Source organism: Lolium perenne, chromosome 4 (genome assembly GCF_019359855.2).
Source record: "Lolium perenne isolate Kyuss_39 chromosome 4, Kyuss_2.0, whole genome shotgun sequence".
Lineage (NCBI taxonomy): Eukaryota > Viridiplantae > Streptophyta > Magnoliopsida > Poales > Poaceae > Lolium > Lolium perenne.
Genome location: NC_067247.2, coordinates 291040264 through 291061673, shown reverse-complemented (window position 1 = coordinate 291061673; position 21410 = coordinate 291040264). Strand labels below are relative to the sequence as shown.

At 42.6% G+C, this 21410-nt stretch overlaps 1 protein-coding gene across 1 annotated transcript in view; it reads left to right on the top strand.

The window, feature by feature from the left end:
- Nucleotides 1-15953, top strand: part of LOC127348968 (uncharacterized) — a 37799-nt gene extending 21846 nt beyond the window's left edge. Inside the window, exon 4 of the mRNA XM_051374810.2 lies at nucleotides 15849-15953. Within this exon, the coding sequence (XP_051230770.2) occupies nucleotides 15849-15953 (105 nt within the window). The remainder of the gene's footprint in view (nucleotides 1-15848) is intronic.
- The last annotated feature ends 5457 nt before the right edge of the window (nucleotides 15954-21410 follow it).

Sequence of the window (21410 nt, the reverse complement as noted above, 5' to 3'; positions counted from 1 at the left end):
TGGGAAGTTTCTGATGGTTTAAAAGACTAGGTGATGCTAGGTTATTAAGTTGGCTGTCAAGGTTGGTTTTATCTGGTTAACTTGGATAGGCTATGTGTTCTTGCTTAATTATGCATATCCATCTCTACTGGATTGACTAGCTCTCAGGCTTGGCCTCTCTCTTGCTAGCATCACTTGGTTACTACCAAGTGATGAGTAATCCCTTATGGTACCCCAGCTTTGTTTTGAACTCAACTGAGTAACGAGAAATTTCTATTACTTGTTGGCTTTGATGAAAATAGAGATATCCACAGTAGGGGATCATGTAAATGAATTCCAATGTGGTATCCTTTGAATAAAAAGGACTGTTTCTGATGGTTTTAAAAGGCTAGGTTGTGCTAGGTGATTAAGTTGGCTACCAAGACTTGTCTCATCTGGTTAGCTGGGATATGCTATGTGTTGTTGCTTGTTTAGGCATATCTATCACTTACTGGATTTACTGGTTCTTGATTGGCCTCTCTTTTGCCAGCATCACTTGGTCTATATACCAAGTGATGAATAATCCCTTTGGAGCATCTGCTCCATGCATGCTATGTGTGTTTGAGCATCTTGACTTATGTCACCATGGTTGCTGGTTTGTAGGTGTTTTTGTACTTGCCGATGATTAGATGGTTGGTCGATCACTCGTACACTCGGGGGTGGAGCAAGTGAGCCTGGTGTGATGGCACAAATATCAATATCTTGTGCCTCCTACCTGGCCTCACTTACTCCATCCCTGGATGTTAATATTTGTTTCGACCAACAAAGTATGAGGCATTCCATTTAGTTCATACTAGCTACTTCTTAATTGCATTGGCCTTTCTTCCATTTTAGTGCCGATGATTAAATTGTTTGGTCACTTGTACACTCTGGGGTGGGGCCAGTGAGCCTGGTGTGATGGCACAAATATCAATCTCTTGTGCATCCTACCTGGCCTCGCTGACCCCATCCCTGAATGTTAATATTTCTTTCGACCAACAAAGTATGAGGCATATGATATCTAGTTGAGATACCACTTGGCTCTTTCTTCCATTTTTGTGCCGATGATTAGAATGTTTGGTCACCTATACGCCGCAATATACTTTGTAGACGGGCCCCCTTTCCCCGGCCGCCGTTCCGTGAACGAGTCCTTGACGAGACAACAACGCCGACCTGCCTCTCCAGCGCAGAACCACGCCAGTCCCAGCCGCCTCCCTTGTAGCCGCGTCTCCTGCGCTCTGCGCTATTCTCCATGGCCGGACTACGATTGGACACACCGAGGGAATAATGATAATATCCATCACCACTATCGTCAGACTCCACAGGTGTAGAGTACTTTGCAGCAGATGCCACTTTTCTTCTCTCGCCGTCCAGTACGTGAACGAGTCCTTGATGCAAAGACGGTGCCGGCCTCCCTAGCATCATGTCGACCCCTGTTGCCGCGCTTCAGGCCTTGTCTCACGCGCCCTGCACTCTTCGCCTTCTTGCCCGGTGAACGAATAGACTAATCGTTGGAATAAGAAAGCCGATGACGGCCGATCGCAATCTAATCTTGCGACCGGCCGTCATCGGTTTCCTTATTCCAGCGATCAGTCTATTGGTTCACCGGGCAAGAAGGCGAACAGTGCAGGGCGCGGGACACACGGCTTGAAGCGCGGCAACACGGGCCGGCATAATGCTGGGCAGGCCGGCACGGTCTTTGCATCAAGGACTCGTTCACTGGACGGCGAGGGAAGAAAAATGGCATCTGCTGCAAACTGCTATGCACCTGTGGTGATGGCGATTATCATTATTCCCCCGGTGAGTCCAATCGTGGTCCGGCCATGGAGAAGAGCGCAGGAGACGCGGCCACAAGGGAGGCGGCTGGGACTACCATGGTTCTGCGCCGGAGAGGCAGATCGGCGTTGTTGTGTCGTCAAAGACCCGTTCACGGAACGGCGGCCGGGGAAAGGGGGCCCTTCTGCAAAGTATACTGCGGTGTATACTGCAACTATGGTTTCTGACCATAGTATTTGTATTGACCAACAATGTATGAGGCACTTATTCCATTTTGTCATTCCATTTGCTTTGGTATTTTCAAAATGCCGATGATTAAAATGTTTTGTCACCGTACACTTGGGGGTGGCGTAAGTGAGCCTGGTAAGATAGCACAAATATCAATCTTTTGTGCATCGGACTTGGTCTCACTTACGCCATCCCTGAATGTTAATATTTGTGTTGACCAACAATGTATGAGGCATTTATTCCATTTCTCTTGTGCATCGGACTTGTTGGTCTCACTTTTTTCCATTTTAATCATAGTAGGAACTGGATGAAGACCTCGATGCAAGCGAGCCTGGTGGGTAGAGAGGAGGGAGCAAAGGAGGAACCGGATGAAGACTACTTTGTATCTCGAAATTGTGAAATTTGTATGAATTAAGAGTTGTATGCAAAACATTTGACACTTGCCACTATATATGTAACTCGATCGGGCTCTAAGTACTGTGATGATGATGTATAATGTTGTTATGTTATATGTGTCAATATTATATCTCTCTATCTGTCTATATTATACCTGTATACTACGTACAAAACTTGTATAAAACCTGTATAATACACCAGGGAGCACAAAATCGAGTATACCTGTACATTGTTCTGTGGCGCACCAAAATAGAATTTAGTAGCGCACCTATTTCTATGGCGCAACACGTCCATATGCGCCACATAACAGCTTAATTCTGTGGCGCATGGTCAGGTGCGCCACAGAAACCCTATTTTTGTGGCGAAGTTTCTGTGGCGCACCGCCCGTGCGCCACAGAATCAAGATTTCGTGCGCCACTGATGAGGCTTTTCCTACTAGTGTACCCAAGTTTGAAGGAGGAGCTGATGTTGAAGAATACCTCACTTGGGAGCTCAAGATTGAGAAGTTATGGAACTTACATCCGAACTACACTGAAGATAGAAAGATCAAGCTAGCTTCTTCTGAATTTGATGGCTATGCATTGCATTGGTGGGATGCTTTTGTTCGTAACCGTGCTGAGGATGGTGAGCAACCTATACGCACATGGCGTGCCATGAAGGAGGCAATAACTTCTTGTTTGTGCCTAAAAATTACTTGCGGAATATATACGATAAGTTGACTTTATTGAGACAAGGTGTGAAGACTGTGGATGAATAATACATGGAGATGGAGATGCTTATGCAGCGTGGCCGTGTCCGTGAGTCTCTTGAGATGACAATGCAGCGTTTTCTGAACGGTTTGAAGTATGATATCAAAGGCATTGTTCGTCACTACAGCTACAACAATATGAATCAATTGTTACATCATGCAAGAGAAGCTGAATCACAGTTGGCTGACGAAGCAAAGATTAAGGGCCGAGCTTCAGGAGCTGGGCGTTTCACACGCCGCGCGGCCCCATCTACGACGCCGGCGCCTTCGACGTGCTCCGCCCCTTACTCTACTCCGCCTAGTAAGCCGGTCTCCAATGTGTCTAACACAAAGAAGTCTGAATCTGCTGCAAGTACGAGTGGCTCTAATGTGTCTACTGCGCGTAACCGTGATATGGCTTGTCATACATGTGGTGGCAAAGGTCACTTCAAGAGAGATTGTCCTAACCGCAAAGTCATGATTATCAATGAGGGCAATGAGTATGAGACTGGAGATGATGTTGATCCTAATGCTCCAGAAGATGATGACTATGACACTGATGGTGAAGATGCATATCCGTCTGATGCTCGCACCATTGTTGTGTCGCATCGTGCTCTTAATGTTTTGCCTAGTGCATCTACTCAGCGCTGCAATTTGTTTCAAACAAAGGCTTTAGTTGGTCCTGACAAGGCTTGCAAGGTCATTATGATGGCGCGAGTTGCCGCAATTTAGCAAGAAAGGAGTTATGTACCAAGCTGAAGTTGAAGTATCTACCGCACCCGCATCCATACTATATTCAGTGGTTGAGCGACAATGGTGAGATGAAGGTAAACCACATGGTGCGTGTTGAGTTTGCTATTGAACTGTATAAAGATTGCATTGACTTTGATGTGGTTCCTATGACGGTGTGTCACTTATTATTGGGTCGGCCTTGGCTCTATGACCGTTTTGTGCAACACAATGGCCGTGCCAATACATATCACTTGGAGTTCAAGGGCAAGAAAATCAACTTATAGCCTATGACACCACATCAAATTGTCAATGAGTCTCGTCATAAAGTTGAAGTAAACTTGGAGGATGCTTCTTTAGATAGGCGAGAGAATTGTAATGTTGTGGGTGATGTAACGAAAAGTGAGAGAGTGAATTCCTTGGTCTCATTAGCCACCAAAGAAGACATGAGAGAATTTAGTGAGGACCCTACAGCCATGCCTCTTGTACTCTTGGACAAGGGTACGGTTTTGGTTTCTAACGACATGACCCCTCTTCCTCTTGGTGTTTCTAATGTTTTGCAGGAATTTGGCGATGTGTTTCCGGATGAGGTACCCGCAGGACTTCCACCATTGCGAGGTATTGAGCATCAAATTGACTTGATTCTCGGCGCTTCGCTACCCAATCGGGCACCATATAGAACAAATCCCGAAGAGACGAAGGAGATATAGAAGCAAGTACAAGCGCTACTCGACAAAGGTTATATCCGCATAAGCCTTAGTCCTTGTGTTGTTCCTGTTATTCTTTTTCCTAAGAAAGATGGTACATGGCGTATGTGCGTAGATTGTAGAGCTATAAACAACATTACTATTCGATATCGTCATCCTATTCCCCGTTTAGAGGATATGCTAGATGAATTAAGTGGTGCTGCTGTGTTCTCTAAAATTGATTTGCGTAGTGGTTATCATCAAATTAGAATGAAAGAAGGGGATGAGTGGAAAACAACCTTTAAAACAAAATTTGGTTTATATGAGTGGTTAGTAATGCCTTTTGGTTTGACTAATGCACCTAGAACTTTCATGAGACTGCTGAACCATGTTTTGCGTGAATTTATTGGCAAATTTGTGGTTGTGTACTTTGATGACATATTAATCTACAGCCACAATGAATCTGATCATACTATACATATTCGACATGTTTTGCAAGTGTTGCGTGATAATAAACTCTATGGTAATCTTGAGAAGTGCACATTTTGCAAAGATAAGGTCATATTTCTGGGTTATGTTGTCTCTAAGCATGGGGTAGAAGTAGATGTGTCTAAAATTGAAGCTATTCAAAATTGGCCTACTCCAATGAATGTGAGTCAAGTAAGAAGTTTTCATGGTCTAGCTGGGTTTTATAGAAGATTTGTGCCCAACTTTAGTACTATTGCTGCACCTTTGAATGACTTGACTAAAAAGGGTGTTATATTTGAGTGGGGCGCAACCCAAGATCATGCTTTTTATGAACTTAAGAGATTGTTAACTTCTGCACCGTTGCTTGCACTTCCGGATTTCAATAAGCAATTTGAGATTGAATGTGATGCTAGTGGTATTGGAATTGTTGGTGTGTTGTGAAGGAGATATGCCCTAGAGGCAATAATAAAGTGGTTATTATTTATATCTTTATGTTTATGATAAATGTTTATATATCATGCTATAATTGTATTAACCGAAACATTAGTACATGTGTGATATGTAGACAAACAAAGAAGTCCCTAGTATGCCTCTTAACTAGCTTGTTGATTAATGGATGATTAGTTTCATAATCATGAACATTGGATGTTATTAATAACAAGGTTATGTCATTGTATGAATGATGTAATGGACACACCCAATTAAGCGTAGCATAAGATCTCGTCATTAAGTTATTTTGCTATAAGCTTTCGATACATAGTTACCTAGTCCTTATGACCATGAGATCATGTAAATCACTTATACCGGAAAGGTACTTTGATTACACCAAACACCACTGCGTAAATGGGTGGCTATAAAGGTGGGATTAAGTATCCGGAAAGTATGAGTTGAGGCATATGGATCAACAGTGGGATTTGTCCATCCCGATGACGGATAGATATACTCTGGGCCCTCTCGGTGGAATGTCGTCTAATGTCTTGCAAGCATATGAATGAGTTCATAAGAGACCACATACCACGGTACGAGTAAAGAGTACTTGTCAGGAGACGAGGTTGAACAAGGTATAGAGTGATACCGAAGATCAAACCTCGGACAAGTAAAATATCGCGAGACAAAGGGAATTGGTAATATATGTGAATGGTTCATTCGATCACTAAAGTCATCGTTGAATATGTGGGAGCCATTATGGATCTCCAGATCCCGCTATTGGTTATTGGTCGGAGTGAGTACTCAACCATGTCCGCATAGTTCTCGAACCGTAGGGTGACACACTTAAAGTTGGATGTTGAAATGGTAGTACTTGAATATGGAATGGAGTTCGAATATTTGTTCGGAGTCCCGGATGAGATCCCGGACATCACGAGGAGTTCCGGAATGGTCCGAGAATAAGATTCATATATAGGATGTCATTTTATGTGAAATAAAATGTCGCGGAAGGTTCTATGGAAGGTTCTAGAAGGTTCTAGAAAAGTCCGGAAGAAACCACCAAGGAAGGTGGAGTCCACATGGGACTCCACCTCCATGGCCGGCCAGCCCTAGATGGGGAGGAGTCCCAAGTGGACTCCTCCATAGGGGGCCGGCCACCCCCCACATCGGAGGTTGAAAACCCACCTTTTGGTGGGAGTACTAGTTGGGCTAGGTTTCCTCTTATGGAAGGTTTTTGGTTCGGGTCTTATTCGAAGACTTGGACACCAACACTTGGGGATCCACCTATATAATGAGGGGCCAAGGGAGGGGGCCGGCCACCCCAAGACCACAAGCTGGCCGCCCCCCTTGAGTGGCCGGCCACCCCCTCCCAAACCCTAGCCGCCCCTTCTCCTCCATATCTCCCGCGTAGCTTAGCGAAGCTCCGCCGGACTTCTTCACCGCCACCGACACCACGCCGTCGTGCGGTCGGATTCAAGTGGAGCTCCTACTTCCGCTGCCCGCTGGAACGGGGAGGTGGACGGCGTCTTCATCAACAACCGAACGTGTGACCGAGCACGGAGCAGCGGCCCGTACGTGGCGCCGGAACCGATCGTGATCAAGATCTTCTACGCGCTTGCAAGCGGCAAGTGATCGTCTACCGCAGCAACAAGAGCCTCATCTTGTAGGCTTTGGAATCTCTTCAAGGGTGAGACTCGATACCCCCTCGTTGCTACCGTCTTCTAGATTGCATCTTGGCTTGGATTGCGTGTTCGCCGTAGGAAAATTTTTGTTTTCTATGCAACGTTATCCTACAGTGGTATCAGAGCCGTGTCTATGCATAGATGGTTGCACGAGTAGAACACAATGGTTTTGTGGGCGTTGATGCTCTTGTTATCTTTAGTTTGAGTACTTTGCATCTTTGTGGCATAGTGGGATGAAGCGGCTCGGACTAACTTTACATGACCGCGTTCATGAGACTTGTTCCTCGTTCGACATGCAACTTGTATTGCATAAGAGGCTTTGCGGGTGTCTGCCTCTCCTACTATAGTGAAGATTCAATTTACTCTTCTATTGAAAACATTAGTATCAACGTTGTGGTTCATGTTCGTAGGTAGATTAGATCTTTCTCGAAAACCCTAAACCACGTAAAATATGCAAACCAAATTAGAGACGTCTAACTTGTTTTTGCAGGGTTTGGTGATGTGATATGGCCATAATGTGATGATGAATATGTATGAGATGATCATTATTGTATTGTGGCAACCGGCAGGAGCCTTATGGTTGTCTTTAATTTTCATGTTGAGTAGTATTTCAAAGTAGTTGTAATAGTTGATACATGAGGTGAACAACCATGAAGACGGCGCCATGAACCTTGACGCTATGCCGACGATGATGGAGATCATGCTCGTTGATGATGGAGATCATGTCCGTGCTTTGGAGATGAAGATCGAAGGCGCAAAGACAAAAGGGCCATATCATATCACATATGAACTGCATGTGATGTTAATCCTTTTATGCATCTTATTTTGCTTAGAACGCGACGGTAGCATTATAAGATGATCCCTCACATTAATATCAAGATAATAAAGTGTTCTCCCCTCGTATGCACCGTTGTAACAGTTCGTCGTTTCGAAGCATCTCGTGATGATCGGATGTGATAGATTCAACGATTCACATACAACGGGTGTAAGCCATGTTGCACACGCGGAATACTTGGGTTTGCTTGACGAGCCTAGCATGTACAGACATGGCCTCGGGACAACGGAAACCGAAAGGTTGAACACGAGTCATATGGATGATATGATCAACATGTTGATGTTCACCATTGAAGCTACATCATCTCACGTGATGATCGGTTTTTGGTGTAGTGAATTTGGATCGTGTACCACTTAACAACTACGAGGGATGTTGTATTAAGTGGGAGTTCATTAGTAATTAGATTAAAACATGAACTAATTATCATAAACATAGTCTGAGTAGTATTTTGAATTATTTTTTTAGTATTGGCATCCGTTTTCTACCATGCGCTAGTCTTGTAATTGAGATAGAAATACTGTTAAAATCTGACAAGAAACTTTACGGATTGGTACCGTATTGTTAAAGAATCAAGAATTGATTAAGTCCTATTGCAAACTTTTAGTAAACCTCACATTGTTGATTCAAAGAGCTATGGTTTCAATTAGTACCTAAAGTTATCTTGTCTCCGTGAAACTTGAAGTTCAAATCTGTTTGAAAAGTAAGGAGCTGAAAATTTAGTTTTCAGAAATAATCAAGGTATGAGATATATGTGATATCTAAGACCTTATTGCAAGATGATAGAATAAAGTTTGGTGAGACTACATAAACTCATAAGTTTTATGGGAATGTACGAAGGTTGAAGACGCAAGGCGTCACAATCCTCCAACTATTGGGGCACTAACGATATTCGCATATCCATGAAGTGACCATCCTTAAATATGCACCGTTACTAAGACTCGTCGTTTCGAAGCATCACGTGATGATCGGGTGTGATAGATTCTACGTGTGCATAAAACGGGTGCAAGCTAGATTTGCACATGCAAATACCAAGGTTAAAACTTTACGAGCCTAGCATGTACAGACATGGTCTCGGAAAGTCGTCATGATATGATGGATAAAATTATGAGTGAAACTGTTCATCATATTACAAAGTTACTAATAGTGAAATCTGGAACACTTGTCATATGATGATCAACTTCAAAGTAAGAACCTCAAGGTTATTGGTATTTGACCAACAAACCTAGAAGTTAATGATGTTGATGTGTTTTTCTGAATAATGAGGAAAGCTAAAAGAGAAACTACAAAAGATTATTGGCAGAAAGAAAGAAAAGACTAGAATGTCTAGCTCAGGTGTATATAAATGATATACATGTTATGGTTGTATTCCCAGTTAGGTCTCACAATGAAATTCTTGGGTATTTGTACCATATTGGTTGGTATGAAGTGTCATACAAAACAACGCAATACAAGAATACAATGGCCTAAGTGACTGACAAGGAATATGAATAGGAATGCACGTCAGGAACAAAAATAAAGTGTTATTATGTTCGTCATTGGCATTCTATCTAGCCCTTAGAATTTATAATAAAGAACTTAATAAATTGTTATTTTGCTCTGGTCAAATAAAAACAATGAGTTGTTTAAATTATGACATTACTCCATGTACGATGGATAAGTTATTATAAATCTTAATGGTGAAACACACATACATAACACTGACGCTAAAATGCCATAAGGCAAATGATTTGAATTCCACTTATTTGTGGAACCGCCATTTAGGTCATGTTAGAAAGGAACGCATGAAGGAACTCCATGCAAATGGATTTTCGGAGTCATTTGATTTTTGAATCATTTGGCGCTTGCAAATCTTTTCTAAAGAGAATGATTAAAATACCGTTCATAGGCCAAGAGTTGAATGGGCAACTAACTTAGTGAAAAATACATGATGATGTATGTGGTTCACTGGGCATAGTTGTGTGCGGGAGATTCTTCTACTTCATGAAAACTTTCAAACAATGAATTGAGTATATATGTGGATATATTCAATAAGGAAGAAGTTTGAAACATTTGAATGGATTCAAATAAATTTCAGCATGAAGTAGAAATCATCGTAATAGAAAAGTTAAATATCTATGATAGGATCATGGTGGAAATATTTGAATTACGAGTTTTAGCGAACATCTAAGAGAGTTATGAAATTGTTCTACAACTCACGTTTCTTGGAGTATCATAGTGATGATGAAGTATCCGAGAGATGTATCCAAACCTTGTTGGATTAATGATGAGATAAAATATTATGACGCCATTATATTTTTGTGGATTATGCTTTAGTAACTACCGCTTTTACACTTAATAGAGCATCATCATGATCCGTTGAAATGACACCATACGAGTTATGGTATGGGTATGAATCCTAATAGTCTTTTCTTAAAATTTTGGTATGCATAGCATAAGTAAATAAGTTTACAACCAAAATCGGATGAATGTCTTTGTTGGTTATCCCAGAGAATTGATTGGGAATTCTTCCCACTATGTAGACAAAGACAAAAGTGTTTGTCAATGTTTCTTATTTCCAAGAAATTGTTTCTAGTGAAGTTTTTGAGTGGGAGGACAATATAATTTGATAAGGTTTATGAACCTGAGCATAATGATCAGAGTAGCGCAGCATCGGAATTTGTTTCGGAAGCGGCCACGACGATCATGGCTCCCATGACTACAAAGTGTTTTAGCCATGGAAATCGAAGTACATATTGAACCTTGTAGGTATGGTTTACTTTGTGATCAAATAAATGATTTGTGGACAAAGGATTGATTATGAACAATGATAAACCAACTACAAACAAAGAAGCTATGATGGGCCCTGACTCCGTTAAAATGGCTATACGCCATGAAATCCAAGATAGATGAATACTTTATGAAAGTAAATGGATCTATGAAATTGATAGACTTGGATGAAATATCCTTGAAGAAAGCTTGACTTGTCGAAAAATTGTTTACGACAAAGTTCAAAGAGTTGAATACGATAAGATTAGATCTTCCGAAGCAATGCTTATAGTCTATGTGGATTATTCTAGTAATCACTACATATTTCTTTTATGAGATATGCTAGTAGGATGGCAAAATACACTACTTAATGTATATGTATACAAGATACAACCAAGAGTTTTGCTGGTCCGTGGAATACTAGATAGCTATACAAGCTTCAATTGGATGAAGTAAGTATCACGGAGTTGGAATCTTCACCAGATGAAATAATCAAAGAGTTTTTGATTTCATCAGAGATGATGAAGAGGCTTGCTTTTGCAAGAAATTAAGTGGGAGCGCTAAGACACATTTATAATACTTTATGTAGGTGACATATAGTTGGTTATAAATGATGTAATTATATACTTGATTAAAAGGTTTCATTGAGAATTAACTTCAATGAAAGGATATGGACTGAAACAAATTTAGTGTCAAGATCTATGAAGATAGATTGAAACACATAAATAAGTTTAAGTCAAAGTACATATGATGGATATTGAAGTAGTTCAATATAGAAATATTAAGAAAATGTTCTTGTCATGTGAAGGTTTAACAAGACTTGAGTGTATCTGACACTCAATGAGTAAAAACACATGAGTGATTATAGATCACGAATAATATGTACACAATCAGATATCATGTGCTATAAAGTGTTATGAGCATATACCAGAATGATTCATATGATGATCATTGGACGACAGTAAGAATATCCTTGAGTACTTTAGAAGAACTAAGGATATATATATATATTTTTATATGAAGAAATGACAAACAAATCGCTGTAAGGTGTTACACCGATATTGGTTTTGTCACATATAAAATATAATCTCAAATTAGACGAAGTGTTGTTTAAAAGGTAGCACAATGAGCTAGAAGTTGTCTATGCTAGATTTAGAAGAGTTCTAAATATTGTGACGGATTCTACAAAAGAAGGCAGAGTATGTCATTGTTTTGACAATGACAAAGGATGTTAAGTCAAGAGGTTCTTTGAGAACTTGGTGTAGTTCCGACAGAGTCAGAACTTTGAAGCTATATTGTGTGTGACAATATAAGTGACATATTTCAGACAGCGGAATTAAGGTTCCACCAGAAGATCAAACATATATAATGCCAACTCATTTGGAAATGAGTGATGCGTTGAGACGCAAATGAATTACAAAATACATACGTTTCTGAGCGTGTCAGATCCGATGACTAAAAAACCTCTCCCGTGAGCAATACATGATAAAGCACCAGAAGGCCAAGGTGTTATATCTTTACAAATGTAAACTAGATTATTGACTCTAGTGCAAGTGGGAGACTGAAGGAGATATGCCCTAGAGGCAATAATAAAGTGGTTATTATTTATATCTTTATGTTTATGATAAATGTTTATATATCATGCTATAATTGTATTAACCGAAACATTAGTACATGTGTGATATGTAGACAAACAAAGAAGTCCCTAGTATGCCTCTTAACTAGCTTGTTGATTAATGGATGATTAGTTTCATAATCATGAACATTGGATGTTATTAATAACAAGGTTATGTCATTGTATGAATGATGTAATGGACACACCCAATTAAGCGTAGCATAAGATCTCGTCATTAAGTTATTTTGCTATAAGCTTTCGATACATAGTTACCTAGTCCTTATGACCATGAGATCATGTAAATCACTTATACCGGAAAGGTACTTTGATTACACCAAACACCACTGCGTAAATGGGTGGCTATAAAGGTGGGATTAAGTATCCGGAAAGTATGAGTTGAGGCATATGGATCAACAGTGGGATTTGTCCATCCCGATGATGGATAGATATACTCTGGGCCCTCTCGGTGGAATGTCGTCTAATGTCTTGCAAGCATATGAATGAGTTCATAAGAGACCACATACCACGGTACGAGTAAAGAGTACTTGTCGAGACGAGGTTGAACAAGGTATAGAGTGATACCGAAGATCAAACCTCGGACAAGTAAAATATCGCGAGACAAAGGGAATTGGTAATATATGTGAATGGTTCATTCGATCTCTATAGTCATAGTTGAATATGTGGGAGACATTATGGATCTCATTATGCCGCTATTGGTTATTGGTCGGAGTGAGTACTCAACCATGTCCGCATAGTTCTCGAACCGTAGGGTGACACACTTAAAGTTGGATGTTGAAATGGTAGTACTTGAATATGGAATGGAGTTCGAATATTTGTTCGGAGTCCCGGATGAGATCCCGGACATCACGAGGAGTTCCGGAATGGTCCGGAGAATAAGATTCATATATAGGATGTCATTTTATGTGAAATAAAATGTCGCGGAAGGTTCTACGGAAGGTTCTAGAAGGTTCTAGAAAAGTCCGGAAGAAACCACCAAGGAAGGTGGAGTCCACATGGGACTCCACCTCCATGGCCGGCCAGCCCTAGATGGGGAGGAGTCCCAAGTGGACTCCTCCATAGGGGTCCGGCCACCCCCCACATGGGAGGTGGAAATCCCACCTTTTGGTGGGAGTCCTAGTTGGGCTAGGTTTCCCCTCTTATGGAAGGTTTTTGGTTCGGGTCTTATTCGAAGACTTGGACACCAACACTTGGGGATCCACCTATATAATGAGGGGCCAAGGGAGGGGGCCGGCCACCCCAAGACCACAAGCTGGCCGCCCCCCTTGAGTGGCCGGCCACCCCCTCCCAAACCCTAGCCGCCCCCTTCTCCTCCATATCTCCCGCGTAGCTTAGCGAAGCTCCGCCGGACTTCTTCACCGCCACCGACACCACGCCGTCGTGCTGTCGGATTCAAGAGGAGCTACTACTTCCGCTGCCCGCTGGAACGGGGAGGTGGACGTCGTCTTCATCAACAACCGAACGTGTGACCGAGTACGGAGGTGCTGCCCGTTCGTGGCGCCGGAACCGATCGTGATCAAGATCTTCTACGCGCTTTTGCAAGCGGCAAGTGATCGTCTACCGCAGCAACAAGAGCCTCATCTTGTAGGCTTTGGAATCTCTTCAAGGGTGAGACTCGATACCCCCTCGTTGCTACCGTCTTCTAGATTGCATCTTGGCTTGGATTGCGTGTTCGCCGTAGGAAAATTTTTGTTTTCTATGCAACGTTATCCTACATGTTGATGCAAGAGGGTCGCCCAATTGCATATTTTTCTGAGAAACTTTTTGGTGCTAAGTTGAACTATCCTATATATGATAAAGAATTGTATGCTTTAATTAGAGTTCTTGAGGTTTTGCAACATTACTTGTGGCCAAAAGAATTTATCATACATTTTGATCATGAATCTTTGAAATATCTGAAAGCCCAATCTACTTTGCATAACATCTTGCTAAGTGGGCTGAGTTCATTGAGTCTTTTCCATACATTATTGAGCATAAGAAGGGAAAAGATAATATTGTTGCTGATGCTCTATCTAGGAAGAATATGCTGTTAACTCAACTTGATGTTAAAATTCCTGGATTAGAAGTACTATGTGATGTGTATGCTACTGATCATGATTTTGCTGAACCATATCGCTTGTGTGCTATTGGTAAAGCATGGGAAAAATATCACATACATGATGGGTTTTTGTTTAGAGCTAACAAACTATGTGTTCCAGAATCGTCTGTGCGTTTGCTCTTATTGCAGGAATCACATGCTGGAGGTTTGATGGGTCACTTTGGGCGTGAGAAGACGCTACTCATGCTAGCTGACCACTTTTATTGGCCAAAGATGAGGCGGGATGTGGACAGGTATGTGAAGAGGTGCATTACTTGCAACAAGTCCAAGTCCAAGATGAAGCCTCGCGGTTTGTATACTCCTTTACCGGCACCTACTACACCTTGGGAGGACATTAGTATGGATTTTGTGTTGGGTTTGCCGCGTACTAAGAGAGGCCATGATTCTATATTTTTGGTAGTGGACAGATTTTCTAAGATGTCACACTTTATTGCCTGCCACAAAAGCGACGATGCGTCACATATTGCTAACCTGTTTTTCAGGGAGGTCGTACGACTACATGGAGTCCCGAAGACTATTGTTTCTGATCGTGACGTGAAGTTTATGAGCTACTTCTGGAAGACGCTTTGGAGGAAGCTGGGGACGAAGCTACTGTTCAGTACAACTTGTCATCCCCAAACTGATGGTCAAACTGAAGTGGTGAATCGAACATTGTCACAACTATTGAGATCCATGATCAAGAAGAACCTGAAGGAGTGGGAAGAGTGTTTGCCGCATGTTGAGTTTGCTTATAAAAGGGCGGTACATTCTACCACAGAGCTGTGTCCCTTTGAGGTGGTGTATGGTTTCAAACCCATTACTCCACTTGATTTTTTGCCATTGCCCATACATGAGAGAGTTAATATGGAGGCATCCAAGAGGGCGGATTTTGTACGGAAGATACATGTGAAGACTAAAGAGTTGATCGAGAAGAAAGGAAAGAGCAATGCTGCAAGGATGAACAAGAAGCGTAAGGAGATGTTGTTCAAGCCTGGTAATATGGTTTGGGTACATTTTCGCAAGGATAGGTTCCCGAAGCTGCGAAAGTCTAAGTTGAAGCCTCGTGGTGCTGGTCCTTACAAAGTGCTTGCCAAGATCAATGATAATGCATACTCGATAGATCTTCCAGTTGATGAGTTTGGTGTCAGCAATTCTTTCAATGTTGCTGATTTGACACCATATGACGGAGAAGACCTTGGAGCGTCGAGGTCGACGCCTTTTGAAGGGGGGAGATGATGAGGACATCCCTACCTCACTACTACCTCCGTCATTGCAAGTTGAAGCTGATCCTGCTGTGAAGCTCAAGTCCAATGAAGTTCGGATTGGACCAATGACACGAGCTCGTGCGAAGCTACTTAAACAACAGGTGAACTTGTTCCTAAACGATACTGTGATTGATGAGAACTTTATACTGCCTAAGTGCTATTATTTATGTATGCTCAGGTACGAGGAGGGAGCAAGCATCGCACGAGGAGGAGAGGAGCAGTTGGACCAGAAGATCGACGTGAAGCTGGACATGGAACTGGCATGCGCGAGAGGGGAAGCTGAAGTTCAGGACGGTGCCAGATCCGGTCCGACCGGCCGTGCCACCGGACCATCCGGTCCCAGGCCCGGTCCGACCGGATCCGGAGCCGGGTCAGCCCGGATTCCAACCGGGCGCAACGCTTGCCATCCGGTCACTATCCAGTATTCCCGGGAGCACCGCCCGGTCACCACCCGGTGCCAGGTCCGGTTTGAACCGGACCGGCCGGTCCCAGACCCGGTCGACCGGCCGCCAGACCGGCCGACTCTGAGTCTATCTCGACCAGATCTGTTCTGGGTCGGTTATTTTCGTACTTTTTCGACCTGAGGTCATCCTGGACGCCTATATAAGTCCATAGGACGCCCCCAAAGTTGCTTTAGACCATGTTTAAGAAAAACCCTAGTTCTTAGTTGTTTGCTCTGCAAAACTATTGAATTCCCTACACCATATTGCTTGATATTGTGTACATCCTGATAAAGTCTTGTGTGATCTGCTGTTCCATTGGAAATTAGACGGTTGCAACTTACCGCTTCGTGGTCGGCGGCTACGTGCGCAAGTGTGTGGAGTTCCGAATATCTTGCAGGGTTGAGAGCTGTTGCATTGGCAAAAGGGACCAATCGAGAGATCTCGTTGCGTCATACAAGTTATCATCCATTACATCGTCGTGTTTCTCCGCTGCCATCACCCCGTGATCATCATCACCACCGTTGCTTACTGAGAAAATCGGGCCACCCCTTATCAGATTTCCTAGCCCCCGGGTCGCCAGCCGTCGGATCGGCCATCTTGAACGGCCAGATCTGCTTTTACTGGATGTAGCAAAAAAATACCTCCCTTAAGCAAAAAAATAATCCGCTTTTGCTATATTGTAGCAAAAAACGGTTCAGTCACAAAATCAAATAAAAAGGTTGAGCTCGTCGGAGACTCGCCGGAGAGCTCGTAGCAAAAAAAAATTATACTACTGTAGCCAAAAAAATGTACTAATGTAGCAAAAACAAATATCATCGGAAAAATTGACGAAGACCTCGTCGGAGACCCTCGCCGGAGACCTCGTAGAAAAATTTCTATACTAAAGTAGCAAACCAACAAAACAATTATAGCAAAAAAAAAAGCATCACAACATTTTTTACAAAGATCTCTGGCGAGGTCATTGCTATTGTATCAAAATACTTAATAGCAAAATATATATACTAACATAACATAACCTACAATGCCTGGAACCACCGCCTAACGTCTAAGGTAGAAAAGGAGTCATCCACCGGTAGGAAAAAATGTCCTCCATCGGTAGCACCGCCGGAGGCCTAAGTCAGCAAAACCGGCCTCCACCGGTAGCAACACTGGATGCCTAAGGCATCAACCTCCTGAAGACGCGCTAGGTCAACACATGGAGTTCCTCACCAGCCCCGCTGATCTCGTCTGGACAGGGGCCATGGTGCTTGGGAGCCTCTCACCGGCGGAGGCACTAGGCAGGGGTCGACCTCGGAGTGCTACACGTGCAGGGGGGTTAGGGGAACCGTCGACATCAGGCCTCACGGAGATGGTTGTCCGTGACCTCGGATTTGGAGGAGCAGGCCCTGGGCGGGCCTCCATGGGAGGTAGAGGAGGTCCAGGACGGAACCCCGCCTTGCTGCAACAGCGCGCCTCAACGGACGGCAACGGGGGGAGGTGAACCTCACGGCGCCATGGTCACACATCGCGGCGGTGAGCGATGGTGCCCGGAGCATGGCTGCGGCACGGCGTCGGTAGTGGATGGGGTGCGGCGGCGTGGCGACGCGTGGTTGGGGCGCGGCGGCCCAAGGTTGTGCGGGAGGCTCCCTTGCCGGCAACGGGGAGAGAAGGACCTCAGGGCGCCATGGCCGCACCTCGCGGCGGCGCGCGACGGCACGTGGAGCATGGCTAGGGCGCGGCGGCGTGTGGCTTGGGCGCTGCGGACCAAGATCGTGCGGGAAGCTCCCTGGCCGGCCTCTCGGCTCCTTCTCGGCCGCTCCATTGCTTGAAGGAAGAAGATAAGGTAAGGAAAAAAGAAGTGGAGAGGAAGATGCTGTGTGGTTTGGGTGGGGTCCTCCCTAAAGATGTGTCACGCGCGGAGGGAAAGAGTCCACACGATGCAGAGCATCGGACGACGCTCGACCCGGAGGTTGCGTTGCTCGCAGCCTCCAGGGGAATCCAATCATTTTCCTTAATTAAAGCCATACGCGTCCGTTCCCACCACGTCACGAGATTCATAGGCTAACGGTAGACTAAATGGTGTTAGACACGTGTCGGATAGTAAATGCGTGCTCATCTATCCATGTGATCACCAAGCTTCTTCCGATTGATGAAATGTCATGTCAGTGACCTCTGCTTGTAATACTTTGATTATTTTACTTAGTTATGAGCTTGTGTTACTTTTTTGAGTCGAAGGGTCACTGTTGTGTTACCGATTCTCACATGCAAGACCCTCGAGGTCTGGTTTAGGCTTATGCCAGATGCAGTCTGGGTTGATTTGGCCCCTGACCTCCAGGACCCCCATAGTGTCTCCTGACTGATGGTGGAGATTCCGCATTCGATAATTGTGGCAATCCCACGATTACTACTTCACCATTTACTTCTTTATCTGGCATGATGGTCTTAATACTCCTTAGTTGATTTTGGAAAGTCATTACTGATTTTGGAGAATGATCCATGTTTAGGAGATTTTGAGGAGGGGGGCACATGGATGGGTACATATCGACTGGGAGATATTTAGTACGATTAGACGGTCTGGATGTGTTGAATGTTTGACTCAAATATTTTTGATGATGTACGGACTGCAATATAATAGTAAAGAAACGTACGCACACAATTGACCCCGAACACAACCATTTGTGATGATGTTGCGTTGCATACACTGCCAGCGTAAACGAAAAGAAAAGATGTCAAAAATTGTCCGTCATACCTAGGTTTTTTTTGTTGGGAAGAAAGTACAGTAAAAAAGAAAATGGATCTAAAAAAAACCAATAACACCCTTGTCTCCTATTTGCACTCCGCTCGTCTTTTGAGGTCAAAGGGAGACAAACTGAAGAAGCCGCCTCCCCGCATGCACATCCGATCGACTATGTGACCCTACAGTTCGACATCACAATGTTAATTATTATTGCTCTTTTTTCTGCTAGTAGTAGATCGTCTTTCGCGCAAAATAGCCTTCAGTATTTATGTGATTGGATAGGGTTATATCATGTGTAGATGAAGCTAGATCTCCCTACAAATGAATATCATATATTAATTAATATCCCACACAAAAGCTTAGCTGATTAATAGGGTTTTCTTGTTCTCACTCACGCTCTTAGTAGGGATTTAATTGTTCAAATGTCAGTAAGATTTTCATTGTTCACTTTGATCATATAAGGTGTAAATGGCTAAGGTTAATCACATCGATATTACCAATGGTAGTAGCGCCGATGCCGAGTGTCCTATTTGGCGCAGAATCATACGAATACAATGAATCAAACTCCATCTCCGAGGTTCAGTTATTTTGTTCACTTATATACTAGCTGAGTTACTCCCTCCGTTCATATTTGGTCTACATTCTAGAAAAACTGAGATAAACTAGTGTTGCATTTATTAGTACTATTTAGATATGTGTACAACAAATCCAAACTACATTAAAAATAACCACAACCAATAAAAAGAGCAAAATCACTTTGTTGTGTTGTTCTTGACAAAAAGCTAGAATGTAGATTATTTAAGAACAAATTTTGAACCTAGAATGTAGAGTATTTCAGAACGAAGTGAGTATGTATTATGGACTTGTGTACAATTATGTTGTAATCAGGACAAAGTCTTCATGCTTGTATATGTTTTATGTAGGCCCTTATCACAAACGGAAATTGTTTGAGCTTCATTGCATATATGGCAATCACCTAGAGATGACTAGGTCACAATCAAGCGTGTTATGAGGTGTGTGTGATGCTTCTTACAATCCTTTGTATGTTTGCCAGATCACAAAATCAAATTTCATCGTTGGAAAAGTCAAGATGGTAAGTAATTATCTAGTCATGGTTAATGGTACTGGAATTTTCTATTAAAAATTCAGGTAGAAACTAGTAACTAACATATTCATGTTTTTTATTTTTGTTTCAACACCTTTCAGTCAGCAACACTAGGACGTAGCTTCTGAACTTTGGCATTGAAGAATGATTAACAATGGACACATGGTGCCATCACTTCATCGAGATCGAGAAGTGTGTTAGGCTGTAGAAGGACAAGACTAAGGATATGGAATCTGAATGACTAGCTAGGCATATGTTGTGAAGACCTTTCAACTCAAGGAGGAAACAATCCATATCTTCAACTTCATGTTTGAAAATAAAGCCATCTACCTAGTTACAACCCCTCTGTGATGTGAATGGGTTAATGTGTTAAGATGATAATTGTTCATTTGTTTTTAACTTTGTAGTTTGTTCATGTAAACTGATGTGATATATCTACCGGTACTATTTGCTTAATTATATTGAAAAATATAGCTAGCCATAGATTTTCCTTTTAATAATTCATAGTACTCATGTATTTTGTTTGTTAATTTTTCGTTACCGTTGATATATGTGTGAACGTACATGTGTTGGCACTTTCTTTTATTGTGAATTCTATATGGTTGGTACACATATATGTCACATCGCACATGATATTCTCCGGTAGAAATATGTGGTATCACATCGCACACAACTTTCTTCAGGAGAAACGTGTGTAACTATCACACATGTTTTTTGTAGGATAATCATTTGCGATGTAAAATAGCCTGTTAATTAGGGCCCATTTTGTGGAACACTGCCTTATAAAAGACTAGCAAAAGTGCCCGTGCGTTGCACCGGGAAAATTGAATGCTCTAGGTTATATCAAACCATCCATGTTGACACTTATTCTATTTGTTACCGTGTTACCATAGTTGATGGTGGTCATGTTTTCTCCTATTCATAATAATCAACATAATCATGTCTAACAAGATTAGGCCTAACTGGGCAAAAACGAAGTGGAGAACGATAGCATAGAGATCCAGTATAATAGTTAGTACCACCTCGGCTGCCAAGGCTATAATTTCTTTCATGATGCACAAGACGACATAAACAACGATGTACAAAACTAAACGGGCGAAGAAAACGTCAACTAATGAAGAGAGCAACACTTATTCTTGCATTGCTAAGAAATGATTTTTTATTGAATAGTCATTTATTCGCGTAACCCGGTGACGCCTCTTGCGATGAATAATGCCTTCATGGTTGCAGGTAGTGACACCCTTCTACCCCGCAGCTACCACCGATGTCGTAATGGTTGTATGACAAAGTAAGATCTCCTTGTGTAGATGTCGCATGTTAGTAATCACATTGCGAAATACAGATATAATAAAAGTTTTCAAATGCAGTTGTGAGCAGAAATTCCAGCAAAAAAAATAGTTTGTACGTATGAGGAAGTAGGTGCCTTGCACGGCGTTAGCATTGTTGATGTGGCAATATGCACCACCACCTGTTTTA